At 41.5% G+C, this 25,827-nt stretch overlaps 1 protein-coding gene across 2 annotated transcripts in view; it reads left to right on the top strand.

Moving 5' to 3' along the window:
* The window catches only part of si:dkey-106n21.1 (solute carrier family 23 member 2), a 70,344-nt gene that overhangs the window by 11,497 nt on the left and 33,020 nt on the right, over positions 1 to 25,827 (top strand). For both annotated transcript variants that reach the window (XM_055933433.1, XM_055933432.1), the window contains exons 3-5: positions 2,227 to 2,384; positions 6,921 to 7,092; positions 16,547 to 16,728. In XM_055933433.1, coding sequence (XP_055789408.1) covers positions 2,227 to 2,384; positions 6,921 to 7,092; positions 16,547 to 16,728 — 512 coding nt within the window. The remainder of the gene's footprint in view (positions 1 to 2,226; positions 2,385 to 6,920; positions 7,093 to 16,546; positions 16,729 to 25,827) is intronic.

The following is a 25,827-nucleotide window of genomic DNA, read 5'->3' as shown; positions in this document are numbered from 1 at the left end:
GTCTGCATCGTTTATTTGTTTTGTTTGTTTATGCAAGTTTAGTTTGTTTTTCCGTCGTGTTCAATAAATCATGTCATTTCACTACGCTGCGCCTTGGTTCGATCACTACTCCTCCTCTTCTGATGAAGAGGAGGAGGATTATCGTGACAATAGAGCTCTTTGGCTATGCACACCAGCGGCGGGTTTGGCATCGAAATGAGAATGCATGGGCAAAAAATGACCCCGTACCTACTGTAAAATATGGTGGTGGATATTTGATGTTATGGGGCTATTTTGCTTCCACTGGTCCTTGGGCCCTTATTAAGGTCAACCGCATCAATGAACTTTATCCAGTACCAGGAAATTTTAACCAAAGACCTGGTTGCCTCTGCCAGGAGGCTGAAACTTGACAGTAGGTGAACAGTATCATCCAGCAAGACAATAACACCAAACACAAATCAAAATCCACAAAGAAATTAATAATTGACAACAAAATTATAATTTTGCAATGGCCATCTCAGTTTTCGGGCTTAAAACCCATTGAATTGAAGAGGGCAGTCCATAAGCACAGCCAAACGATATCAAGGATCTGGAAGGTTTATGTATGGAGAAATGGTCTAAGATCCCTCCCAATGTGTTCTCCAACTCATCAAACATTTTAGAAAAAGTATCAGTGTCGTTATCCCCGCAAGGTGAGACATTGATAGGTATTGAAAACAGGGGTGTCAATCATTTTGAACCCTACCTTTTTGATAAAAGAAATATGACTCTATGAGCTATTATATTAGTATAAATTAATATATATTTTTAGCATACAATATAGCTCAGTATTTGAATGACTTATTTTATATATCATTTTGATAATCTTTATCAAGTGTGTCAATAAGTTTGGACCCCACTGTATGTCTGTAGTACCTTATATTATTAATGGTAGCGGTAGTTATATTAATTGTAGGCCTATTAGTAATTTAACAACTTATTTTGTGCTTAAATTTTTGTTGTTGCTGTTAATGTAGCTTCATTGCCAATATCCTGGCCTATCCCTTTAAACCAAATGTCATTATCGACTAATAGGGTATTTTCCCACTGCACTGTGTCAACACTGGACTATCCAGTTCCAGGCATAAGCGACATAATCTGTCGCTTAGGGCCCCAGTTGGGGTCTCTGGGCAGTAAGAATAGGTGCAATTTCAACATGTGGTTGTGCATCAGCAGTTTTGCCTTGTTATGTCAGTCACTGACAGACTCAATTAGCCATGTCAGCTAACAATTTTTAGATTGGTAGTTAGTCTAGCCAGCTATCTAAACTTGTATTAACCATGGCCAAATACCAACTGGGCACGCAGGGCCCTAACCTCCAGGGGGCCCCCATTGATTTGTTAGTCATTCTTACTCATATGTGAGCGATAACAGTATAACACAAGCATTTGAACACCTGCATGCTGAAAGCCCAGGGCTAACATGTCAAAGAAAGTAACAGAGGAGCTGAGGGGACAGTTAAATGCATATCCTATAGAAGTCATTCAGCAAATATGTTTTCACGTGCTGATTTCAACAATGTGTTTGTAAGGTCAGGCGGGTGTTTAGGGTGAATAAGTCTAGCACTGAAAAGAGGAGGGCCAGCTAAGACCTGGGCCAATGTTGGCGTTATCCAACTTCAATTAATGCATTATGCGAAAGTTATGTGTGAAATGTGGTTTTGGCCTGGGCCAAGGGAGATCTAGGCTAAACCAAAACCTGTGAAGAACTTTAAAGGGATAGTGATAGATTTAGGCAATGAAGCCCTTTTTCTACTTACCCAGAGTCAGATGAACTTATGGATACCATTTTTATGTCTCTGATTGAGTGCAGTTTGAAGGAAGTTGGAGGTAGTGTTGTGAGCCATCGCTAACTAGTTTGAGCGCAACAGCTGGAAGTCTACACGTACCACAAACATATAAATGTTATCCATGAGTTACTCTGACTTTGGTTAGGTAGGAAAAGGGCTTAATTCACTATCCCTTTAAAAGTTTGGACTGAAAAAGAATGGGGAAAATAGTAAAGGGGAATGTAGCCTAATCATAATAGTATTAGAACAGTTTGTTCTGACATTTGTATTTGTGTGTGATATCAAGTCATGACAGGTATGTCAATGTGTCTTTCAGGGGTTGTTCTTTTGTTACGATTATCTGTTTACAATATACCGTGATTCGAACCATGACATTTCGAGGTCATGCCTTTCGGTCTTTCTTCTACTTCTGTCAACAGCATTATATCCTGGCATTCGGTGGCATAATTGCAGTGCCTCTGATCCTGGCCGAGCCTCTCTGTATTGGAAACAACAACGCCGCCAAGAGCCTACTCATCTCCACCATATTCTTTGTGTCGGGTGTGTGCACATTGCTTCAGACCACTATCGGAACCAGGTAGTTAGTCCTCTTGGCATTTCCTTAATAGCTTATCTTTCACATAAGGGCACACACATACAGTTGAAGTCAGAAGTATACATACACTTAGGTTGGAGTCATTAAAACTCGTTTTACAACCACTCCACAAATGTCTTGTTAACAAACTATAGTTTTGGCAAGTCGGTTAAGACATCTACTTTGTGCATGACAATAGTAATTTTTCCAACAAATGTTTACAGATGGATTATTTCACTTATAATTCACTGAATCACAATTCCAGTGGGTCAGAAGTTTACATACACTAAGTTGACTGTGCTTTTAAACAGCTTGGAAAATTCCAGAAAATGATGTCATTGCTTTAGAAGCTTCTGATAGGCTAATTGACATAATTTGAGTCAATTGGAGGTGTACCTATGGATGTATTTCAAGACCTACCTTCAAACTCAGTGCCTCTGCTTGACATCATGGGAAAATCAAAATAAATCAGCCAAGACCTCAGAAATAAAATTGTAGACCTCCACAAGTCTGGTTCATCCTTGGGAGCAATTTCCAAACGCCTGAAGGTACCACATTCATCTGTACAAACAATAGAATGCAAGTATAAACACCATGGGACCATGCAGCCGTCATACCGCTCAGGAAGGAGACGCATTCTGTCTCCTAGAGATGAACGTACTTTAGTGCGAAAAGTGTAAATCAATCTCAGAACAACAGCAAAGGACCTTGTGAAGATGGTGGAGGAAACAGGTACAAAAGTATCTATATCCACATTAAAACCAGTCCTATATCGACATAACCAGAAAGGCCGCTCATCAAGGAAGAAGCCACTGCTCCAAAACCGTCATAAAAAGCCAGACTACGGTTTGCAACTGCACATGGGGACAAAGATTGTACTTTTTGGAGAAATGTCCTCTGGTCTGATGAAACAAAAATAGACTGTTTGGCCATAATGACCATTGTTATGTTTGGAGGAAAAAGGGGGAGGCTTGCAAGCCGAAGAACTTCATCCCAACCGTGAAGCACGGGGGTGGCAGCATCATGTTGTGAGCGTGCTTTGCTGCAGGAGGGACTGGTGCACTTCACAAAATAGCTGGCATCATGAGGCAGGAAATGATGTGGATATATTGAAGCAACATCTCAAGACATCAGTTAGGAAGTTAAAGCTTGGTCGCAAATGGGTCTTCCAAATGAACAATGACCCCAAGCATACTTCCAAAGTTGTGGCAAAATGGCTTAAGGACAACAAAGTCAAGGTATTGGACTGGCCATCACAAAGCCCTGAACTCAATCCTATAGAAAACTTGTGGGCAGAACTGAAATAGCGTGTGCGAGCAAGGAGGGCTACAACCCTGACTCAGTTACACCAGCTCTGTCAGGAGGAATGGGCCAAAATTCACCCAACTTAATGTGGGAAGCTTGTGGAAGGCTACCTGAAACGTTTGACCCAAGTTAAACAATTTAAAGGCAATGCTACCAAATACTATTGAGTGCATGTAAACTTCTGACCCACTGGGAATGTGATGAAAGAAATAAAAGATGAAATAAATCATTTTCTCAACTTATTCTATTCTGACATTTCACATTCTTAAAATAAAGTGGTGATCCTAACTGACCTAAAACAGGGAATTTGGCAAAGGTGTATGTACACTTCCGACTTATGTATACACTGATTGTACAAAACCGCTGCACCACTCGGGCTCCCGAGTGTGTATAGGCCTCAGTGTATAGGCCTCAGTGTATAGGCACAAGGATGTATAAATGCAAACACATGTAGGAGCCTACTTTAAACCCACAGAAGCTTAGAAGAACACACAGACAAGGCTGTGTGCATGCATGCTTGAGTAGACACGCAATCGTGCACACATCTGAAACCAAACAGACATCTGAAACCAAACACACATCTGAATCCAAACAGAGATCTGAACCCAAACAGCGATCTGAATCCAAACAGCTGGTCAGTCTTTACAAAAATCCTTCTCTAAACTCAGCAAAAAAAGAAATGTCCTCTCACTGTCAACTGCATTCATTTTCAGCAAACTTAACATGTGTAAATATTTGTAAGAACACAACAAGATTCAACAACTGAGACATAAACTGAACAAGTTCCACAGACATGTGACTAACAGAAATGGAACAACGTGTCCCCTGAACAAAGGGGTTGTCAAAATCAAAAGTAACAGTCAGTATCTGGTGTGGCCACCAGCTGCATTAAGTACTGCAGTGCATCCCCTCCTCATGGACTGCACCAGATTGACTAGTTCTTGCTGTGAGATGTTACCCCACTATTCCACCAAGGCACCAGCAAGTTCCCGGACATTTCTTAGGGGAATGGCCCTAGCACTCACCCTCTGATCCAACAGGTCCCAGACATGCTCAATGGGATTGAGATCCGGGCTCTTCGCTGGCCTTGGCAGAACATTGATATTCCTGTCTTGCAGGAAATCACACACAGAACGAGCAGTATGGCTGGTGGCATTGTCATTAGGGAGGAGGATGTCTTCCCTGTAACGGACAGCATTGAGATTGTCTGTAATGACAACAATCTCAGTCCGATGATGCTGTGACACAGTGCCCCAGACCATGACGGACCCTGAACCTCCAAATCGATCCCGCTCCAGAGTACTGTACAGGCCTCGGTGTAACGCTCATTCCTTCAATGATCTATGCGACTTCGACCATCACCCCAGGTGAGACAAAACTGTGACTTGTCATTGAAGAGCACTTTTTGCCAGTCCTGTCTGGTCCAGCGACGGTGGGTTTGTGCCCTTAGGCGATGTTGTTGCCGGTGATGTCTGGTGAGGACCTGCCTTAAATCAGGCCTACAAGCCTTCAGTCCAGCCTTTCTCAGCCTTTTGCAGAAAGTCTGAGTACTGATAGAGGGATCGTGCATACCTGGTGTAACTCGGGCAGTTGTTGTTGCCATCCTGTACCTGTCCTGCAGGTGTGATGTTTGGATGTACCGATCCTGTGCAGGTGTTGTTGCACATGGTTTGCCCATGCGAGGACGATCAGCTGTCCGTCCTGTCTCCCTGTAGCTCTGTCTTAGGCATCTCACAGTATGGACATTGCAATTTATTGCCCTTTCACGCAGATGAGCAGGGAACCTGGGCATCTTTCTTTTGGTGTTTTTCAGAGTCAGTGGAAAGGCCTCTTTTGTGTCCTAAGTTTTCATAATTGTGACCTTAAATGCCTACCGTCTGTAAGCTGTCAGTGTCTTCATGACCGTTCCACAGGTGCATGTTCATTAATTGTTTATTGTTCATTGAACAAGCGTGGGAAACAGTATTTAAACCCTTTTCAATGAAGATCTGTGAAGTTATCTTTGAAAGACAGGGTCCTGAAAAAGGGACGTTTCTTTTTTTGCTGAGTTTATTTCCATCTAGGTAATCCTTTTGGAAATATCTGTCTCCAGTTCTAAGTAAAGTTCCAGACAGCTTAATGCCCTAATGTACAGTATAGTGAGGACAGGGTTAAGGCCTGGGCCTACCACAGTTTTAGAATGATTCCTGTCCAAAGCCTTATGTTGAGTTTCCATGAGTTAGAGCTGAAGAGCCCAGGTGCAGGTACAGGATTGGTCAGTATGGAATTACATAATATATATTATATATATTATATTATAAGACTAGACAATCACCCAGATGAGTCTATCACAGCCCAGCAGTTATGTATCATAAACATAACATAATAGCAACCTTATTTATTTAAGCTGGTTTGAACTAATACGTGTACCCTCTAGTAGTATACGGTAATGACACTGAATATGCACTGAGTATACTAAACATTAGGAACACCTTCTTAGTATGGCATTGCAGTTCTTGATACAAACCAGTGCGCCTGGAACTTACTAAAAGCACTTCAATACTTGTCTTGCCCATTCACCCTTTGAATGACACACATACACAATCCATGTCTCAATTGTGTCAAGGCTTAAAAATCCTTCTTTAACCTGTCTCCTCCCCTTCATCTACACTGATTGAAGTGGATTTAACAAGTTACATCAATAAGGGATCATTGCTTTCACCTTTGATTCACCTGGTCAGTCTTTCATGGAAAGAGCAGGTGTTCTTAATGTTTTGTACACTCAGTGTATCTCAACTGTTGTAAGACCAAAATGGGTTGGTTGTATAAGGCTAAAACTACTAGACCATTGATGCATCCAGTGGAATAAATCAGGCAAATAGGCACCTACAGTAGCTACCCAACCAGCTATCCAACCAGCTACCTTACTAGCTACCCAACCACCTACCCATTTCAAGGAAGCTTATCGTTACTATACGTCCTTTCTTGGCTCCAGATATCAGGAATCATTCCGTGGCCATTGAGACGACATTGGGATAATATTGGGTATGTCGTGATCGAGTTAACTTGAGCTTCTTTGACAATCTGCATCTATACACCTTTAGGTCAAAGGTTAAATTCATCTAAAAGAGTCCAGGGTAGTTGTACTCTTCTAATCTTAAATCTTATTTGCTACCAGGCAGACCACTGGTAGATCAACCAGACCATTCCACCCTTAACCCATGCATGCTACTGGTTGCCTCTTTCTTTCCACAGGTTGCCAATCCTCCAGGGGGGTACCTTTAGCTTCATCACCCCCACCCTGGCCATACTTGCTCTGCCTAAGTGGCAGTGCCCTGACCCTAGTGCCATGTCCCAGCAGCTTCAAAATGCCACTGGCTCCCTGCTAACAGACTCTGATGAGGTGTGGAAGTCACGCATGAGAGAGGTATGTTTGCGGTCTAGATCCAACAAGTGACATACAAAAAACCTCCTGAACTAATATCACATAGCAGTATAACTCAAGACTAAAATAAAATAAAAAAATGTCGGGAATAAGTGATATATTGCTAACACACTGTCTGAACTCATGTCCACACCAATCAGGACACTAAATCAATTGTACTAAGTGTCGATAGCACTTTACATTCAGCATCCAGGTACAATGGTTTGACTTATGACTTGTTAGAATATGTTATGTCTCTCCATGCATGAAATTGTCAACTGTCTCATACTGAGGCTCCTGAGTGGTGCAGCGGTCTAAGGCACGTCATCTCAGTGCTAGAGGCATCACTACATACCCTGGTTTGATTCCAGGCTGTTTCACAACTGGGTGTGATTGTGTGTCCCATAGGGCAGCGCACAATTGGCCCAGCGTGGGTTTGGCTCAGCGCGGCCCAGCGTGGGTTTTGCTGGCGTGGCCCAGCGTGGGTTTGGCTGGGCCCAATTGGTTTGGCTAGGGTAGGTCATCATTGTAAATAAGAATTTGTTCTTAACTGACTTGCCTAGTAAAATAAAATAGTTGGGTGCACTTTCCTTAAATTGTGCACCTAGCAAAATATTGTTTGGCTAGCGATGTTTCTGAACTGTACAATGTCAGGAAAGGAGGTACATAGTCATTTGCATAACTGAATGCAGCCAACGGAAATGTGTGTTCCGCATTAATTAATACAACCCCTCTGAATCAGAGCGGTGGAGGGCTTCTTTAATCAACATAATCGGCGCCCGGGGACCAGCTGTTGTTGGGGTTAACTGCCTTTGCTCAGGGCCAGAAAGGCAGCCACCTTGGCTACATGGGATGGCAGAATTTGCTAAACAAATGCCCTCCCAAATGATACAAATCATCATGATATCATTCTGCCAGGTAGGCTTACTTTGCAGCCGACATTTAATGCAGAATTGGCTAAACAAATGCCCTCCCGATTGATACAAATCATCATGATATCATACTTTGCAGCCAATAATTAATTGGGACGATTTTTGGGTAAAGCCTTCAGAAATGTTCACTCAAACAGCGCCCAATGTAAAAAAACAATGTAGTTGTTTCAACTAATTATTATTAAGTAACTGGTTCCACAGGCTTTTTTTTGTATACTCAACTTTTTGGTCCAAGTGTTACCTAAAAAAATATGTCCTAAACTTAGCTCCAACTTGAGAAAATCGACTTAAAATTATGTTTGCTCAAATTGTCTCATATGTTCATTTAACTCAAAATGATTATCTGAGCATCTTACCTAAAAATGGCGGCAGAAGTAGTTACACACACAGTGCTATTAATATGATACAATACTTTCAACTTACATGATTACATTGTGCATGTTCATTTACACAGTAATTAATGTTCAACATGTCCTCACCTGGGATTTGAACTCACAACCTCTTGGTTCACAACAGTCTGATCTTCCTGCTACACCACCATGCCTGTGTCAATGACTGATTTCACCTGTATTACTACACTTTGCACTTCAAAGTAAATCTCAGCTCTGTTACAAATACACTCAAGAAAAACTATTTTATTCATCATTGTGATTAAGGAGTACAATTTAAACAGAGTAATATGCCCCACCAACATTAGACAACTATAACAAAAAAACTACAATTGCTGAAATAGGTTGTGTAAATCAAATCAATGATGAGAGAATAGTCCGATGAACTGATAATTGACACAGACATGGTGGTGTAGCTGGAGGATCGAAGTTCAAATCCCAGGTGACGACATAATGAGTAATAGTTAGTGTGTAAATTAACATGCACAATGTAATCATGTACGTCAACGTGTGTCAAATATGTACGTTGAAAACATTATATGTTAAAAGCATTGTGTGTGTTTGTAACTAATTCCACAGCCTTTTGTAGGTAAGATTCACAAATTATAATTTCTAGTTGAATGAGCATATGAGACAAGTTGAGCAAACACATCATTTTAAGTTGACTGAATTTTTGCCTACGTTTTCTCAAGTTTAAGCTAAGTTTGTGCCAACAATGGTAATACTTGGAGCGAAAAGTTAAGTAATCAAAACAAGGCTGTGGAACAAGTTACTTAATAATAATTAGTTGAAACTATATTTTTTTACAGTGCATGATGACTGAATTGCGCATGGCAAAGATTTAACGAATACTTCAGACCAAACTTTTTTAATACCTGGTTTGCATACCCATTGTTGCCTTAGTTAGCATTTACTGGTAGATATCATAAGTTGAAACGTCTTTCCTACCCTACCTAGCTGTTCAATTCTGTGAGCTGCCTCATGCCACAACCAGTTGAGAGCTGCAGGCTCTTGCTGCCTGATATTCCGGTGAAACTAGCTATGTGTGCCTGGTGCATGTGAATATGAATATAGTTCACATGCTTTGCTATTGTGTAGGCTACTTTGTACATTATTTCTCTATTGAATTACATCATTGATACGGCGTATACCTCCGCTATACTACTTTTATACACATCAGTGGAGATTAAGAACATGAGTATGAGTATATGCAATGCCCAATTACATTTTTTGGGTTATACTGTACATCTTAATATACCTGCGTATATCCCCCACTACAACTCTGTATGTACTGTGTATATATCCAATAGTGAGTGCTTAAAAGCTAACCAACGGTCTGAAATGACTCATATCCAAGAAACCCAGGACTCTAAATCAAACTGTCTTTTCTTTCACCGAGTTTCTTTAGTTTACCTGCTTACACTTCTGACTGTAAGACTTTAAAAATTCTATATGTATCCTCAGCTGCACTTGTCACAGAGCATTTCAGATATTTTAGCCCTCATCAGGTATGAGTCACTGCCTCTTATATAAGCCTTAAAAGTCATTAGAAACTACACCTAGTCCTCAAGGGAGGCCCTTGCAAATATACTTGACACGGACAATGTTAAGGCTTAGGTAAGATTAATTACCTTAAATAGTTTGCAATTCAGTGCCTGCGTGCTGTGTGTTTACTGCTTCACCCAAAATATTTGATTGAAAACCTTGGTAGTTTAGCGAAGACAAGTCTGGACAGTAATTCCACCCAATACATCTTTTACACATTGACAAGACAGGTTTTATGTGTTTTTTTGTTTTACAATTCACAACACACCCTAAAACATTCAACCTAAAACGTTCACCCTAAAACGTGTTGATAGATGTTTATAGTGAATGTTGATGGATGTTCATAGGGAATATTGATTGATTTTAATAGGTGTAACAGATGTTATCGTACTTCGTAACCCTTGCGTTGTGTTTTTAAAGAAAGGAATGCCCAGACAGCAGCCCCAGTTGCTTGGTATTTATTCTGACAATAGACGCACATTACAGTGCATTCGGAATGTACTCGGACCCCTTGACTATTTCAACATTTTGTTACGTTACAGCGTTATACTGAAATGTATTAAATCGTTGTTTTTCTTCATCAATCTGCTCACAATTCCCCATAATGACAAAGGGAAATGTTTCAAATACATATAAAAAAAAGTAATATCACAAGTATTCAGACCCTTTATTCAGTACTTTGTTGAAGCACCTTTTGGTAGCGATTACAGTCTTGTGTCTTGGGTATGAAGCTACAAGCTTGGCACACCTGTATTTGGGAAGTTTCTCCCATTCTTCTCTGCAGATCCTCTCAAGCTCTATCAGGTTGGATGGGGAGCAAGGGTGCACAGCTATTATCATGTCTCTCCAGAGATGTTTGACCGTGTTCAAGTCTGGGCTCTGGCTGGGCCACTCAAGGACATTCAGAAACTTGTCCTGAAGCCACTCCTGCATTGTCTTGGCAGTGTGCTTAGGGTCGTTGTCCTGTTGGATGGTGAAACTTCGCCCCAGTCTGATGTCCTGAGTGCTCTGGAGCAGGTTTTCATCAAGGATCTCTCTGTTTTCATCAAGGATCTCTCTCCTCCGTTCATCTTTCCCTCGATTCTGACTAGTCTCCCAGACCCTGCCACTGAAAAACATTCCAGCAGCATGATGCTTCCACCATCATGCTTCACCGTAGGGATGGTGCCAGGTTTCCTCCAGACGGGACGCTTGGCATTCAGGCCAAAGAGTTCAATCTTGGTTTCATCACACCAAGTTTCTCATGGTCTGAGAGTCCTTTAGGTGGCCAGGTTAGGAGAGGGTTTGGACGGGGAGCTTTACTTGGCTCATCGCGCTGTAGCGACTCCTTGTGGCGGGCCAGGCGCCTGCAGGCTGACCACGGTCGTCAGTTGAAAGGTGTTTCCTCCGACACATTGGTGCGGCTGGCATCTGGGTTAAGCGAGCGGGTGTTAAGAAGCGTGGCTTGGCGGGTCATGTTTCGGAGGACTCATGACAAGACCTTTGCCTCCCGAGCCTGTTGGGGATTTGCAGCGATGAGACAAGATTAAAATTGGGGAGAATGTGTACTTACGGACATTTTTTGGTACCCTTCCCCAGATCTGTGCCTCGACACAATTCTTTCTCAGAGCTCTACAGACAATTCCTTTGACCTCGGAGCTTGGTTTTTTCTCTGACATGCACTGTCAATCATGGGACCTTATATAGACAGGTGTGTGCCTTTACAAATCATGTCCAATCAATTTAATTTACCGCAGGTGGACTCCAATCAAGTTGTAGAAACATCTCAAGGATAATCAATGGAAACAGGATGCACCTGAGGTCAATTTCGAGGCTCATAGCAAAGGGTCTGAATACTTATCTAGTATCTATTTTTTTTAATACATTTGCAAACATTTCTAAAAACCTGTTTTCGCTTTGTCATTATGGGATATTGTGTGTAGATTGAGTTAAAAAAAATAAACATTTAGAATAAGGTTGTGACTTAATAAAATGTGGAAAAAGTCAAGGGGTCTGAATACTTTCTGAATGCACTGTAGATGTGCAGGACAACAGGATGTTGATGGCTGTAGATTCGTGATTCGTCGCATGCATGTCAATATCAGACTGGGTATTTTGTAATCAAATGTCATAACAATGACAAAATACAATGAATGTAAACACCTGACGATAGACACAAGGAGGCACATTATATAACAGTATGTTGTAGATTCATGATTAGTCTGTTAGCATGGAAATAACTGTGCATTAGCAGGGAGATTTGGTATTTGGTATTTTGGTATTTTATTAGGATCCCCATTAGCTGTTGCAATAGCAGCAGCTACTCTTCCTGGGGTCCACACAGAACATGAAATATAATACAGAATGACATAATACAGAACATCAATTGTCAAGAAGAGCTCAAGGACAGAACTACTTACATTTTTTTTTAAAGGCACACATATCCTACATATCTATGCATACACAAACTATCTAGGTCAAATAAGAGAGAAGCTTTGTTCCGCGAGGTGTTGCTTTATCTGTTTTTTGAAACCAGGTTTTCTTTTATTTGAGCAATATAAGATGGAAGGAAGTTCCATGCAAAAGGGGCTCTATATAATACTGTACGCTTTCTTGAATGTGTTCTGGATGTGGGGACTGTGAAAATACCCCTGGTGGTATGTCTGGTGGGAGAATTGTGTGGGTCATAGCTGTGTGTAAGTTGACTATGCAAACAATTTGGGATTTTCAACACATTACTGTTTCTTATAAAAAGAAGAAGTGATGCAGTCAGTCTCTCCTCAACTCTTAGCCAAGAGAAACTGGCATGCATAGTATTTATATCAGCTCTCTGATTACAATTAAGAGCAAAATGTGCCGCTCTGTTCTGGGCCAGCTGCAGCTTAACTTGGTCTTTCCTTGCAGCACTGGACCACACGACTGGACAATAATCAAGATTAGACAAAACTAGAGCCTGCAATGCATCTCTTTATTACGGCCAGACCTCTCGCCATCTTTACAACCATTTCATCTATTTGTTTTGACCATGACAGTTTACAATCTAAGGTAACGCCAAGTAATTTAGTCTCCTCAACCTGGTCAACCGCCACACCATTCATTAGCAGATTCAGCTGAGATCTAGAACTTAAGGAATGATTTGTACCAAATACAATGGCCTTAGTTTAAGAGATGTTCAGGACCTGTTTATTACTGGCCACCCATTCTAAAACAGACTGCAACTCTTTGTTAAGGGTTTCAGTGACTTCATTAGCTGTGGTTGCTGATGTGTATATGGTTGACTCATCAGCATACATGGACACACATGCTTTGTTTAATGCCAGTTTCAGGTCATTGGTAAACAAATAAAAGAGTAGAGGCCCTAGAGAGCTGCCCTGCGGTACACCACACTTTACATGTTTGACATTAGAGATGCTTCCATTAAAGAAAACCCTCTGAGTTCTATTAGATAGATTGCTCTGAATCCACGACATGGCAGAGGTTGAAAAGCCATGACACATACGTTTTTTCAACAACAGGTTATGGTCAATAATATCAAAGGCTGCACTGAAATCTAACAGTACAGCTCCCACAATCTTATTATTATCAATTTCTTTCAACCAATCATCAGTTATGTGTGTCAGTGCAGTACATGTTGAGTGCCCTTCTCAATAAGTATGCTGAAAGTCTATTGTTAATTTGTTTACAGAGAATTTGTTTACCATCACCCCTGGTGAGACAAAACCGCAACTCGTCAGTGAAGAGCACTTTTTGCCAGTCCTGTCTGGTCCAGCAACGGTGGTTTTGTACCCATAGGCGACGTTGTTGCCTACAAGCCCTCAGTCCAGCCTCTCTCAGCCTATTGCGGACAGTCTGAGCACTGATGGAGGGCAGTTGTTGTTGCCATCCTGTACCTGTCGCAGGTGTGATGTTTGGATGTACCAATCCTGTGCAGGTGGTGTTACACGTGGTCTGCCACTGCGAGGACGATCAGCTGTCCGTCCTGTCTCCCTGTAGCGCTGTCTCAGGCGTCTCACAGTATGGACATTGCCATTTATTACCCTGGCCACATCTGCAGTCCTCATGCCTCCTTGCAGCATGCCTAAGACACGTTCACACAGATGAGCAGGGACCCTGGGCATCTTTCTTTTGGTGTTTTTCAGAGTCAGTTGAAAGGCCTCTTTAGTGTGCTAAGTTTTCATATCTGTGCCCTTAAATGCCTACCGTCTGTAAGCTGTTAGTGTCTTAACCGCCGTTCCACAGGTGCATGTTCAATAATTGTTTATGGTTCATTGAACAAGCATGGGAAACCGTGTTTAAACTCTTTACACTGAAAATCTCTGAAGTTATTTAGATTTTTAAGAATTATCTTTGAAAGTCAAGGACCTGAAAAAGGGACATTTCTTTTTTTGCTGAGTTTAGATCGATGAGGACAAAAAACTGTTTAATCAATTTTAGAGGGGTAGAAGCTGTTAAGGCGCCTTTGGTCCTAGACTTGGCGCTCCGGTATCAATGTTGTCTTGGTAAGCAACTCCAGTGTTAATTTGGCCTTGTGTTTTCGGTTATTGTCCTTCTGAAAGGTGAATTAGTCTCCCAGTGTCTGTTAGAAAGCAGACTGAACCAGGTTTTCCTCTGGGATTTTGCCTGTACTTATACCTGTATTCCTTTTTCTTTTTATCCTAAAAAAAATCCTTAGTCCTTGCCGATGACAGGCATACCAATAACATAATGCAGCCAGCACTATGCTTGAAAATATGAAGAGTGGTACTCAGTGATTTGTTGTGTTGGATTTGCCCCAAACATAACACTTCATATTCAGGACAAAAAGTTAATTTCTTTGCACAATATTTTGTTCAGTATTGCTTAAGGGGCTTTTTCGCAAACAGAATGTACTGTACAAGCTTCCTTCTTTTCACTCTGTCATTTATGTTAGTATTGTGGAGTAACTACAATGTTGTTGATCCATCCTCAGTTTTCTCATATTACAACCATTAAACTCTGTAACTATTTTAAAATCCACATTGGTCAAATCCCAAAGCAGTTTACTTCCTCTTTGACAACTGAGATAGGAAGGACACCTGTATCTTTGTAGTGACTAGGTGTATTTATTTTATTTTATATTTAACTAGTCAAGTCAGTTAAGAACAAATTCTTATTTACAATGACATCCTAGGAACAGTGGGTTAACTGCCTCGTTCAACAACAAATTTTTAACTTGTCGGCTCAGGGATTTGATCTTGCAACATTTCGGTATCTAGTCCAAAGCTCTAACCACTAGGCTACCTGCCGCCCCGTATTGATACACCATCCAAGGCCTAATTCATAACTTCACCATGCTCAAAGGGACATTCAGCGTCTACTTATTCTTTAAAAAATGTTAACACATCTACCAATCGGTGCCCTTCTTTGCGAGGCATTGAAAAACCTCCCTGGTCTTTGTTGTTGAATCTGTGCTTGAAATTCACTACTTGATTGAGGGACCTTAAAAATGTGCTTAACAAATCACATGATAAGTTGTATGAACTCACTCTGTGTTCAATAATAGTGGTTAAGATGATTTTTGAATAACTACCCCATCTCTGTACCCCACACAAAATCATCTTAATCACTATTATTGAACACGGAGTGAGTTCTTGCAACTTATCATGTGATTTGTTAAGCACATTTTTACTCCTCAACTTATTTAGGCTTACCATGAAAAAGGGATTGAATACTTATTGACTCAAGAATTTTCAGCTTTAAATTTTGTATTAATAAAAAAAATATATACTAACAAAATTCCATGTTGACATTATTGTGTGTAGATCGACGTGTAGATCGACGACACAAAATCTCAATACAATAGATGTTCAGGCTGTAACAACACAACAAAATGTGGAAAAAGTAAAGGGGTGGGAATACTTTCTGAAGGCACTGTATATACATCAGGACATGTACATAGTGAACTCGTATACATTGTAAATACGTAATTAGAATGCACGATTTTAGAACGTGACCTACCACTTGCATGTCAATATCAGACTGGGATACATTTAAGTTTGCAATCGCCCCCTATCTGTAAGCATGACCAATGGCGAAAACGTTCCACAGGGATGCTGGCCCATGTTGACTCCAATGCTTCCCACAGTTGTATCAAGTTGGCTCAATGTCCAGTGGGTGGTGGGCCATACTTGATACAAACAGGAAACTGTTGCGCTGGAAAAACTCAGCAGCTTTTCAGTTCTTCACACATTCGAACCAGTGCGCCTGGCACCTAGTACCATACCCCGTTCAAAGGCACCTAAATATGTTGTCTTGTCCATTCACTCTCTGAATGGCACACATACTGTACACCATCCATTTCGCAATTGTCTCAAGGCTTAAAAATCTTTATTTAACCTGTCTCCTTCGCTTCATCTACATTGATTGAAGTTGATTAATAAGTGACATCAATAAGGGATCATAGCTTTCACCTGGATTCACCTGGCCAGTCTATGTCATGGAAAGAGCAGGTGTTTCCAATGTTTTGTACACTAAGTTTATTTCTGCAGTGGCAAGTAGAAACATAACCAACCCTCTTACATAGGAAATACATTAGCTTCCAGAGAATAAAGCTAATCCAGTCTCATGCTAATTTCTTTTCCTTGTCATTCACAGATCCAGGGGGCCATCTTGGTGTCTTCCCTGCTCCAACTGGTACTGGGCTTGTCAGGTCTAGTGGGTCTGGTGCTGAAGTTTATCGGGCCCCTGGCCATCGCTCCCACCATCAACCTCATTGGCCTCTCACTCTTCATAGAAGCCGGGAAGAAATCTGGGGCCCACTGGGGAATAGCTGCCCTGTGAGTAAAAGGCATTTTGCAATATTCCTGTAAAAACTAACTTTCACTGTTGTTGTATATTCAACGGAGGAGTGCAGAGGTTTTGAACAGGTTGCTCGAGGCTTCACTTGGCGCCACAGCACTCAATGTTCAGATAATTTGACACTTGTTCTGTGACCAATGCAACCTTGAGGCGAGCAAACCATTAATAATAAGAGGGGCCTGACAATGACCAAGCCTTCTTGTAGGTCAATAGACGCTCTGTTTTTGTAGCCTTTTGAATGCAAAACCAAATATGTGACCGATCGGCTCGATTCTGTCTTATGTTGCAATTTTTTTTATTGTGCTTTTTACATTGGATAAAAGTAGAGACTCAGAGCTAGAAAAGTGTATATCATACACTACAGTTGAGGAACAATGAGAAAGTAATTCTGCTTGGAAAGTTGTTAAACTTTGAGAAAATTGCCTGTGAATATTTGAGTACACCTACTGGAGAGCTTTGTCTACACCCATTCAGCATCATTCCCACCATCTTAAGCCTTAACCCAACCCATCTCTTTCACATATAAGTCCATGTGCTAAACAGAGTGAGTACGGTAGTGTACTAAACTATCACGTTTCAAGTAAGACCCAGATGCAGACAGTGTCGAAGTAACAACAGTTTATTACTAGTACAGGGGCAGGCAAAACGACAGGTCAAGGGCAGGCAGAGGTCGGTAATCCAGATAGGGTGCAAAAGATCCAGAACAGCAGACAGTCTCAGGGTCAGAACAGGCAGGGGTCAATAATCTAGTGTGGTGTGGCAAAGTACAGAACCAGCAACACGTGCCAGTATTGTGGAAAAACTCAGTAATTATACCAATTCCTAAAGCATCTAATCCCTCTGTGCTGAATGACTACCGCCCTGTCGCCTTGACATCCTTAGTAATGAAATGCCTTGAGAAAATTGTGAAAAGTCATATTCTCAGTGTCACCCAGAAGCTTCTCGACCCATTTCAATTTGCCTATCAGCCTAGCAGAGGAGTTGATGATGCCATTCTTACCCTCCTTAACATGGTCTATAGACATCTAGAGGGTGCCAAATCCCATGTCAGGGTTCTGTTTGTTGACTTTTCTTCTGCTTTCAACAAAATCCAGCCTAACATTCTGGCACAGAGACTCATTTGGGACTTCTCCATAGATGGGGGGCTGGTTTTGTGGCGGTTGGACTTCCTGAGCCAGAGGTCACAGCGAGTCAAAATAGGTCCCCATGTGTCAGATATACGCAATACCAACACAGGCTCTCCTCAGGGATGTGTTTTGTCCCCACTCCTGTATATATTGTACACTAATAGTTGTACTAGTTCCCATACTGACAGACACCTCGTTAAGTTCGCTGATGACACTGCCTTGATCAGCCTGTTGCATGATGATGAGGAACATCATGGCCCGGTCCTATGACTTTGTAGATGACTTTGTAGAGTGCTGTGTTAACTTTTGTATTGTTTGTTGGTTTGGTAATGCCACTGTCAGCCAGAGAAATATGTTGAGAAGGATTATTACCACAGCAAGCAAGGTAATTGGAGTCAAACAGTCAGGCCTGGATGAGATCTTTAAGGTCAGGGCCCTCCGTAAGGCTCACAAAATAATTTTAGACCCAAGCCACCCCATGTACCTGGACTTTGAACTACTCCCCTCTGGGTGCAGGTATAGGGCACCCCTCAGCAGGAAAAACACAACTAGACAATCATTTGTGCCAGTTGTGATATCCCTCCTAAATAGCTCGGGCTAATGTTCCTATCTACTCCGTAAGGCCAGCAGGCTTTAAAAAAATAGTTTTATTTCTTTCTTTATTATAATTATATATATATTTGTTTTATTGGTATGTAACTGTTATGGAAGTTGTATTGTCAATATTGATTTGTATTTAACTTTAAATGTGTACATGAAACTGCAACAAAATTTCCCCATGGGGACAATAAAGTCAGTAAGTAAGCAGGCAGGCAGAATGATCAAAACCGAGAAAAACAGGAACTAGAACAGACAGGAGCAAGAGGAAAACCGCTGGTACGTTTCATGAAACAAAATGAACTGGCAACAGACAAACAGAGAACACAGGTATAAATGCACTGGGGATAATGGGGAAGATGGGCGACACCTGGAGGGGGGTGGAAACAAACTCTATGTAAACTGGAAACCACATAGCCTGAGGCTGCATTTACTGTAGCTGGGGATTTTAACAAGGCTAATCTGAAAACAAGGCTCCCTAAATTTTATCAGCATATTGAATGCGCGACTCGGGCTGGCAAAACCCTGGATCATTGTTACTCTAACTTCTGCGGCGCATACAAAGCCCTCCCCCGCCGTCCTTTCGGAAAATCTAACCATGACTCCATTTTGCTGCTCCCAGCCTATAGACAGAAACTAAAACAGGAAACGCCCGTGCTCAGGTCTGTTCAACGCTGGTCCGACCAATCGGATTCCATGCTTCAAGATTGCTTCGATCACGTGGACTGGGATATGTCCCGCATAGCGTCGGACAATAACGTTGATGAATATGCTGATTCGGTGAGCGAGTTTATTAGCAAGTGCATTGGTGATGTTGTACCCAAAGCGACTATTAAAACCTTCCCCAAACAGAAATCGTAGATTGATGGCAGCATTCGCGCAAAGAGAAACTAAACAACTTCTTTGCTCGCTTTGAGGACAATACAGTGCCACCGACACGGCCCGCTACCAAAACCTGCGAGCTCTCCTTCACCGCGAGTAAAATATTTAAACGTGTTAACCCTCGCAAGGCTGCCGACCCAGACGGCATCTCTAGCCGCGTCCTCAGAGTATGCGCAGACCAGCTGGCTGGTGTGTTTACGGACATATTCAACATGCTTCAAGAGGGCCACCATTGTTCCTGTTCCCAAGAAAGCTAAGGTAACTGAACTAAATGACTATCGCCCCGTAGCACTCACTTCCGTCATCATGAAGTGCTTTGAGAGACTAGTCAAGGACCATATCACCTCCACCCTACCTGACACCCTAGACCCACTCCAACTTGCTTACCGCCCAAAAAGGTCCACAGACAACACAATCGCAATCACACTGCACACTGCCCTAACCCAGCTGAACAAGAGGAATACCTGAACAAGCTGAACAAGAGGAAATAAGAATGGTGTTCATCGACTACAGCTCAACATTTAACACCATAGGACCCTCCAAACTTGTCATTAAGCTTGAGACCCTGGGTCTCGACCCCGCCCTGTGCAACTGGGTCCTGGACTTCCTGACGGGCCGCCCCCAGGTGGTGAGGGTAGGTAACAACATCTGCACTCCGCTGATCCTCAACACTGGGGCCCACAAGGGTGTGTTCTCAGCCCTCTCCTGTACTCCCTGTTCACCCATGACTGCGTGGCCATGCACGCCTCCAACTCAATCATCAAGTTTGCAGACAACAATACAGTGGTAGGCTTAATTACCAACAATGACGAAACGGCCTACTGGGAGGAGGTGAATGCCCTCGGAGTGTCGTGTCAGGAAAATAACCTCACACTCAATGTCAACAAATCAATGGAGACGATCGTGGACTTCAGGAAACAGCAGAGGGAGCAGCCCCCTATCCACACTGACGGGACAGTAGTGGAGAAGGTGGAAAGTTTTAAGTTCCTCGGCGTACACATCACGGACAAACTGAAATGATCCACTCACACAGACAGCATGGTGAAGGCTGCGCAACAGCGCCTCAGGAGGCTGAAGAAATTTGGCTAGTCACCAAAAACACTCACAAACTTTTACAGATGCACAATCGAGAGCATCCTGTCGGGCTGTATCACCGCCTGGTACGGCAACTGCTCCGCCCACAACCGTAAGGCTCTCCAGAGGGTAGTGAGGTCTGCACAACGCATCACCGGGGGCAAACTACCTGCCCTCCAGGACACCTACACCACCCGATGTCACAGGAAGGCCAAAAAGTGCATCAAGGACAACAACCACCCGAGCCACTGCCTGTTCGAGGCGAGGTCAGTGCAGGTGCATCAAAGCTGGGAACGAGAGACTAAAAAACAGCTTCTATCTCAAAAACAGATTCTATCTCAGTATGTGTGGCTGCTGCCAACATACTGACTCAAATCTCTAGCCACTTTAATAATTAAAAATGTTATGTAATAAGTGTATCACTAGCCACTTAAAACAATGGCACTTAATATAATGTTTACGTAGCCTACATTAATCATCTCATATGTCTATACTGTACTCTATACCATCTACTGCATCTTGCCTATGCTGTGCGGCCATCGCTCATCCATATATTTTTATGTACATATTCTTATTTATTCCTTTACACTTGTGTGTATAAGGTAGTTGTTGTGAAATTGTTAGATTACTTGTTAGATATTACTGCATGGTCGGAACTAGAAGCACAAGCATTTCTCTACACTCGCTAACCATGTGAGTGACAAATACAATTTGATTCGATTTGAAGTGTCAGGGTGTGACACTAAACAACCAAAGCTTTCAAGAATGGTTTATACTTTGTCTATCGACATGTCTGTACTCAGTGACATCATTCATGTTTTTAGGGCTTCCGAGTGGCGCTGCTGTCTAAGGCACGGCATCTCAGTGCTAGAGGTGTCAGTACAGACCCTGGTTTGATCCCGGACTGTATTATAACTGGCTGCGATCGGGAGTAGCATAAGGCGGCGCACAACTGACTCAGCATCTTCCGGGTTAGGGGAGGGTTTGGCTGATGTAGGCCGTCATTGTTAAATAAGAATGCATTCTTAACTGACTTGCCTAGTTAAATAAAGGTAAAATAAAAATGTAATTGACATCAAACTTGTCGTTATGAAAAATTATACACAAAAACAACCAGCTACATTACATCAGCAGCCTGGTTTTCCAAAATTGCATGACTGGTGTATTTTAACACCAATAAACCCATCCGTTTAAAAGTGTATTTAGTATTATGTAAATCTAGCAAACCAGGCAACTGAAAGCAACTTTCTAAACAATGTTTTGGTTTATTTCTAGCTTGTTAGCTAGCTAACCAACATTAAGTTAGCTGGATAGCCAGTTCAAATAATGGCTATATCATATAGCTGACAATGTCTTAACTTTAGCTCATTTGTATTCATTATTACAGGAAAAGAAACTCACAAGATCATTATTTACAAGTTTATGGCGAGCTAATTACAGAAAATAGCTTACGGTTGTGACTGTGACAAAATAAAAGCAGGGCACTCTACCAGAGAATTTTAGAACTTGAATACTGTCTCTTTGTCTAATGTTATATCCTCATTTGATTTTGTTGCAGGTCATGTTGTTCTTCACATTACCGTCTCTGGTATTTGTATTTATTATGGATCTCCATTTGCTGCTGCCAAGGCAGCAGCTACTCTTCCTGGTGTCCAGCAAAATTAGGGCAGTTATACAATTTTAAAAACTGTAATGAACACGAGGGGAGACAGAGAGCTGATTTCAAGCGCAGGGCGCAGCAGGTGTTTATTGCAAAGGACCACAGGAGGAGGCAGGTAGCTGGGTCCAGGGCCAGGCAGAAGGTCATACACAGGGGGTCCAAAAGGGCAACAGTACAGGCAGGGAAAAGGCTAGTAATGTAGTCCGGGAGATCAGGCAATAGGAAGATAACAGGAAATCCAATAAGCTAAAGTACAGGGAATAGGCAAAAACTATCATACACAGGCGATGTAAATCACAGGAAAACCAGCGCTCTGAAAGACGTGTGTCACAAAACAAACACTACCTCAGTGATGGTGTGCAAAGAACTGAACTAAATAGTGTGTGATAATGACATACAGGTGTGTGAACAGGTTATTAGAATTCAGGTGATTGGGATCTGGAAAGTGACCTGCGTTCAGGGGATCTACGTGTTTGAGGGTGTGAGTTGGAAGCAGAAGTTACAAAAACATTCAAATAAATTCACAGGTTTCACAACACACTGTGTTCCCTCAGGCCCCTAATCCACCAATACCACATATCTACAATACAAAATCCATGTGTACATGTGTGTATAGTGCGCATGTTATCGTGTGTGTGTATGCATGTGTCTATGGCTATGTTTGTATTGCTTCACAGTCCCTGCTGTTCCATAACGTGTATTTTTATCTGTTTTTTTAAATCAAAATGTACTGCTTGCATCAGTTACCTGATGTGGAATAGAGTTCCAACTAGTCATAGCTCTATGTAGTACTGTGCGCCTCCCATAGTCTGTTCTGGACTTGGGGACTGTGAAGAGACCTCTTGTAGCATGTCTTGTAGGCTATGCATGGGTGTCCGAGTTGTGCACCAGTAGTTCAAACAGACAGCTCGGTGCACTCAACATGTAAATACCTCTCATAAATACAAGTAGTGATGAAGTCAATCTCTCCACCACTTGGAGCCAGGATAGATTGACATGCATATAATTAATTTTAGCTCTCTGTGTACATCCAAGAGCCAGCCATGCTGCCCTGTTCTGAGCCAATTGCAATTTTCCTAACTCCCTTTTTGTGGCACCTGACCACATGACTGAACAATAGACCAGGTGTGACAAAACTAGTGCCTGTAGGACCTGCCTTGTTGATAGTGCTGTTAAGAAGGCAGAGCATCGCTTTGTTATGGACAGACTTCTCCCCATCTTAGCTACTGTTGTATCAATATTTGACCATGACCGTTTACAATCCAGGGTTACTCCAAGCAGTTTAGTCACCTCAACTTGCTCAATTTCCACATGATTTATTACAAGATTTAGTTAAGGTTTAGGGTTTAGTGAATGATTTTTCCCAAATACAATGCTTTTAGTTTCAGAAACAATTAGAACTAATTTATTAGAACTAACTAACTTACTCTTTGTTAATTATGTGTTGCAGTCATTTCAGTCACTGTAGTAGCTGAAATGTATAATGTTCAGTCATACGCATTCATAGACACATTGGCTTTACTCAAAGATTGAAAAAGGTAAGGGGCCTAAACAGCTGCACTGGGGAATTCCTAATTCTACCTGGATTATGTTGGAGAGGCTTCCATTAAAGAACACCATCTGTTTTTTTTTAGACGGGTAACTATCTATCCACAATATAGCAGGGGGCGTAAAGCCATAACACATATGCTTTTCCATCAGCAGACTATGATCAATTCATGTCAAAAGTCACACTGAAGTCTAAAAAAAACAGCCCCACAATCTTTTTGTCTTCAATTTCTCTAGCCAATCATCAGTCATTTGTGTAAGTGCTGTGCTTGTTGAATGTCCTTCCGTATAAGCATGCTGAAACGGAAGGACATTTGTTTACTGTAAAATAGCATTGTATCTGCTCAAACACAATTTTTTCCAAACGTTTACTAAGGGTTGGTAACAGGCTGATTGGTTGGCTATTTGAGCCAGTAAATGGGGCTTTACTATTCTTAGGTAGCGGAATTACTTTTACCTCCCTCCAGGCCTGAGGGCACACACTCTCTAGTAGGCTTAAATTGAAAATATGGCAAACAGGAGTGGCAATATCGTCCGTAAATTCCCATCCAAGTTGTCAGACCCCGGTGGCTTGTCATTGTTGATAGACAACAATACTTTTTTCACCTCTTCCACACTCACTTTACGGAATTCAAATTTTCAATGCTTGTCTTTCATAATTTGGTCAGATATACTTGGATGTGTAGTGTCAGCGTTCATTGCTGGCATGTCATGCCTAAATTTGCTAATCTTGACAATGAAAAAATCATTAATGTAGTCGGTTTTGTGACGAATGAGCCATTTGATACAATGAATAATGGAGCTGAGTTTGCCTTTTTTCCCCAAATTTCATTTAAGGTGCTCCAACGCGTTTTACTATCATTCTTTATGTAATTTATCTTTGTTTCATAGTGTAGTTTCTTCTTCTTTTTATTTAGTTTAGTCACATGATTTCTCAATTTGCATTCCGTTTGCCAATCCATTGTGCAGCCAGACTTATTTGCCATTCCTTTTGCCTCATCCCTCTCAGCCATACAATTTTTAAATTCCTCATCAATCCATGGAGATTTAACAGTTTTTACAGTCATTTTCTTAATGGGTGCATAACTGGAATAAGCAATTTCATAAATGTGTCAAGTGCAGCGTCTGTTTGCTCCTTATTACACACAACAGACCAACAGATATTCTTGACAAACAACATGAGAATCACTACAAAACGTATTGTATGATCTCTTATACACTATATTAGACCCAGTCTTTGGAATTTTATTTTTCCTAGATATGGCTACTATATTGTGATCACTACATCCGATGGACCTGGACACTGCTTTCAAGCAAATTTCTGCAGCATTAGTAAAGATGTGATCAATACATGTTGATGATTTCATTCCTGTGCTGTTTGTAACTACCCTGGTAGGTTGACTGATAACCTGAACCAGGTTGCATGCACTGGTTACAGTTTGAAGCTTTCTCTTGAGTGGGCAGCTTGATGAAAACCAGTCAATATTTACATTACCCAGCAAATATACCTCTCTGTTGATATCACATACATTATCAAGCATTTCACACATTTTATCCAGATTCTGACTGTTAGCACTTGGTGTTCTATAGCAGCTTCCCACCAGAATGGGTTTAGGTGAGGTAGATAAACTTGGACCCATATTACTTCAACAGTACTTAACATGAAATCCTCTCTAAGCTTTACAGGAATGCGGTTCTGAATATAAATGGCCACACCTCCACCTTTGGCATTTCTGTAGATCTTATAAACATGTATTGCTACCACTGTATCAAAAGGTATTATCTAAGTGAGTTTCAGAGATAGTCAGAATATGAATTTCATCTGTTAATAGGAAATAATTGATTTCATGAACCTTGTTTCTTAAGCTATGTTAATGTGGGCTATTTGCACACTTTTCTTCTGGGATGCTGCTTGTTTTCATTGCTTTACTGGGAAGCTTAGCAGATGTAGATATGTTCATGTTATTTATGTCCGTGCAGGGTGAGCTGCACACAGTGGACTTCCTACTAGGGCACACCACCTCAGTGCTAACAGTATTACTCTGGTTCATAGGCACATGATTACTGCATACAATAGCTGTAGGATCAGCAAAGGGATTCAGGGCAGTTAGAGGGACATAAATTAGGTTACTTACATTGTGTCTACCAACGCCCATGGTATAATGTACATTTGCTGAAAATTCATGACA

The sequence above is a fragment of the Salvelinus fontinalis genome, chromosome 9, assembly GCF_029448725.1.
Source record: "Salvelinus fontinalis isolate EN_2023a chromosome 9, ASM2944872v1, whole genome shotgun sequence".
In the NCBI taxonomy this organism is placed as follows: Eukaryota; Metazoa; Chordata; class Actinopteri; order Salmoniformes; family Salmonidae; genus Salvelinus; species Salvelinus fontinalis.
This window is presented reverse-complemented; position numbering and strand designations above follow the sequence as displayed.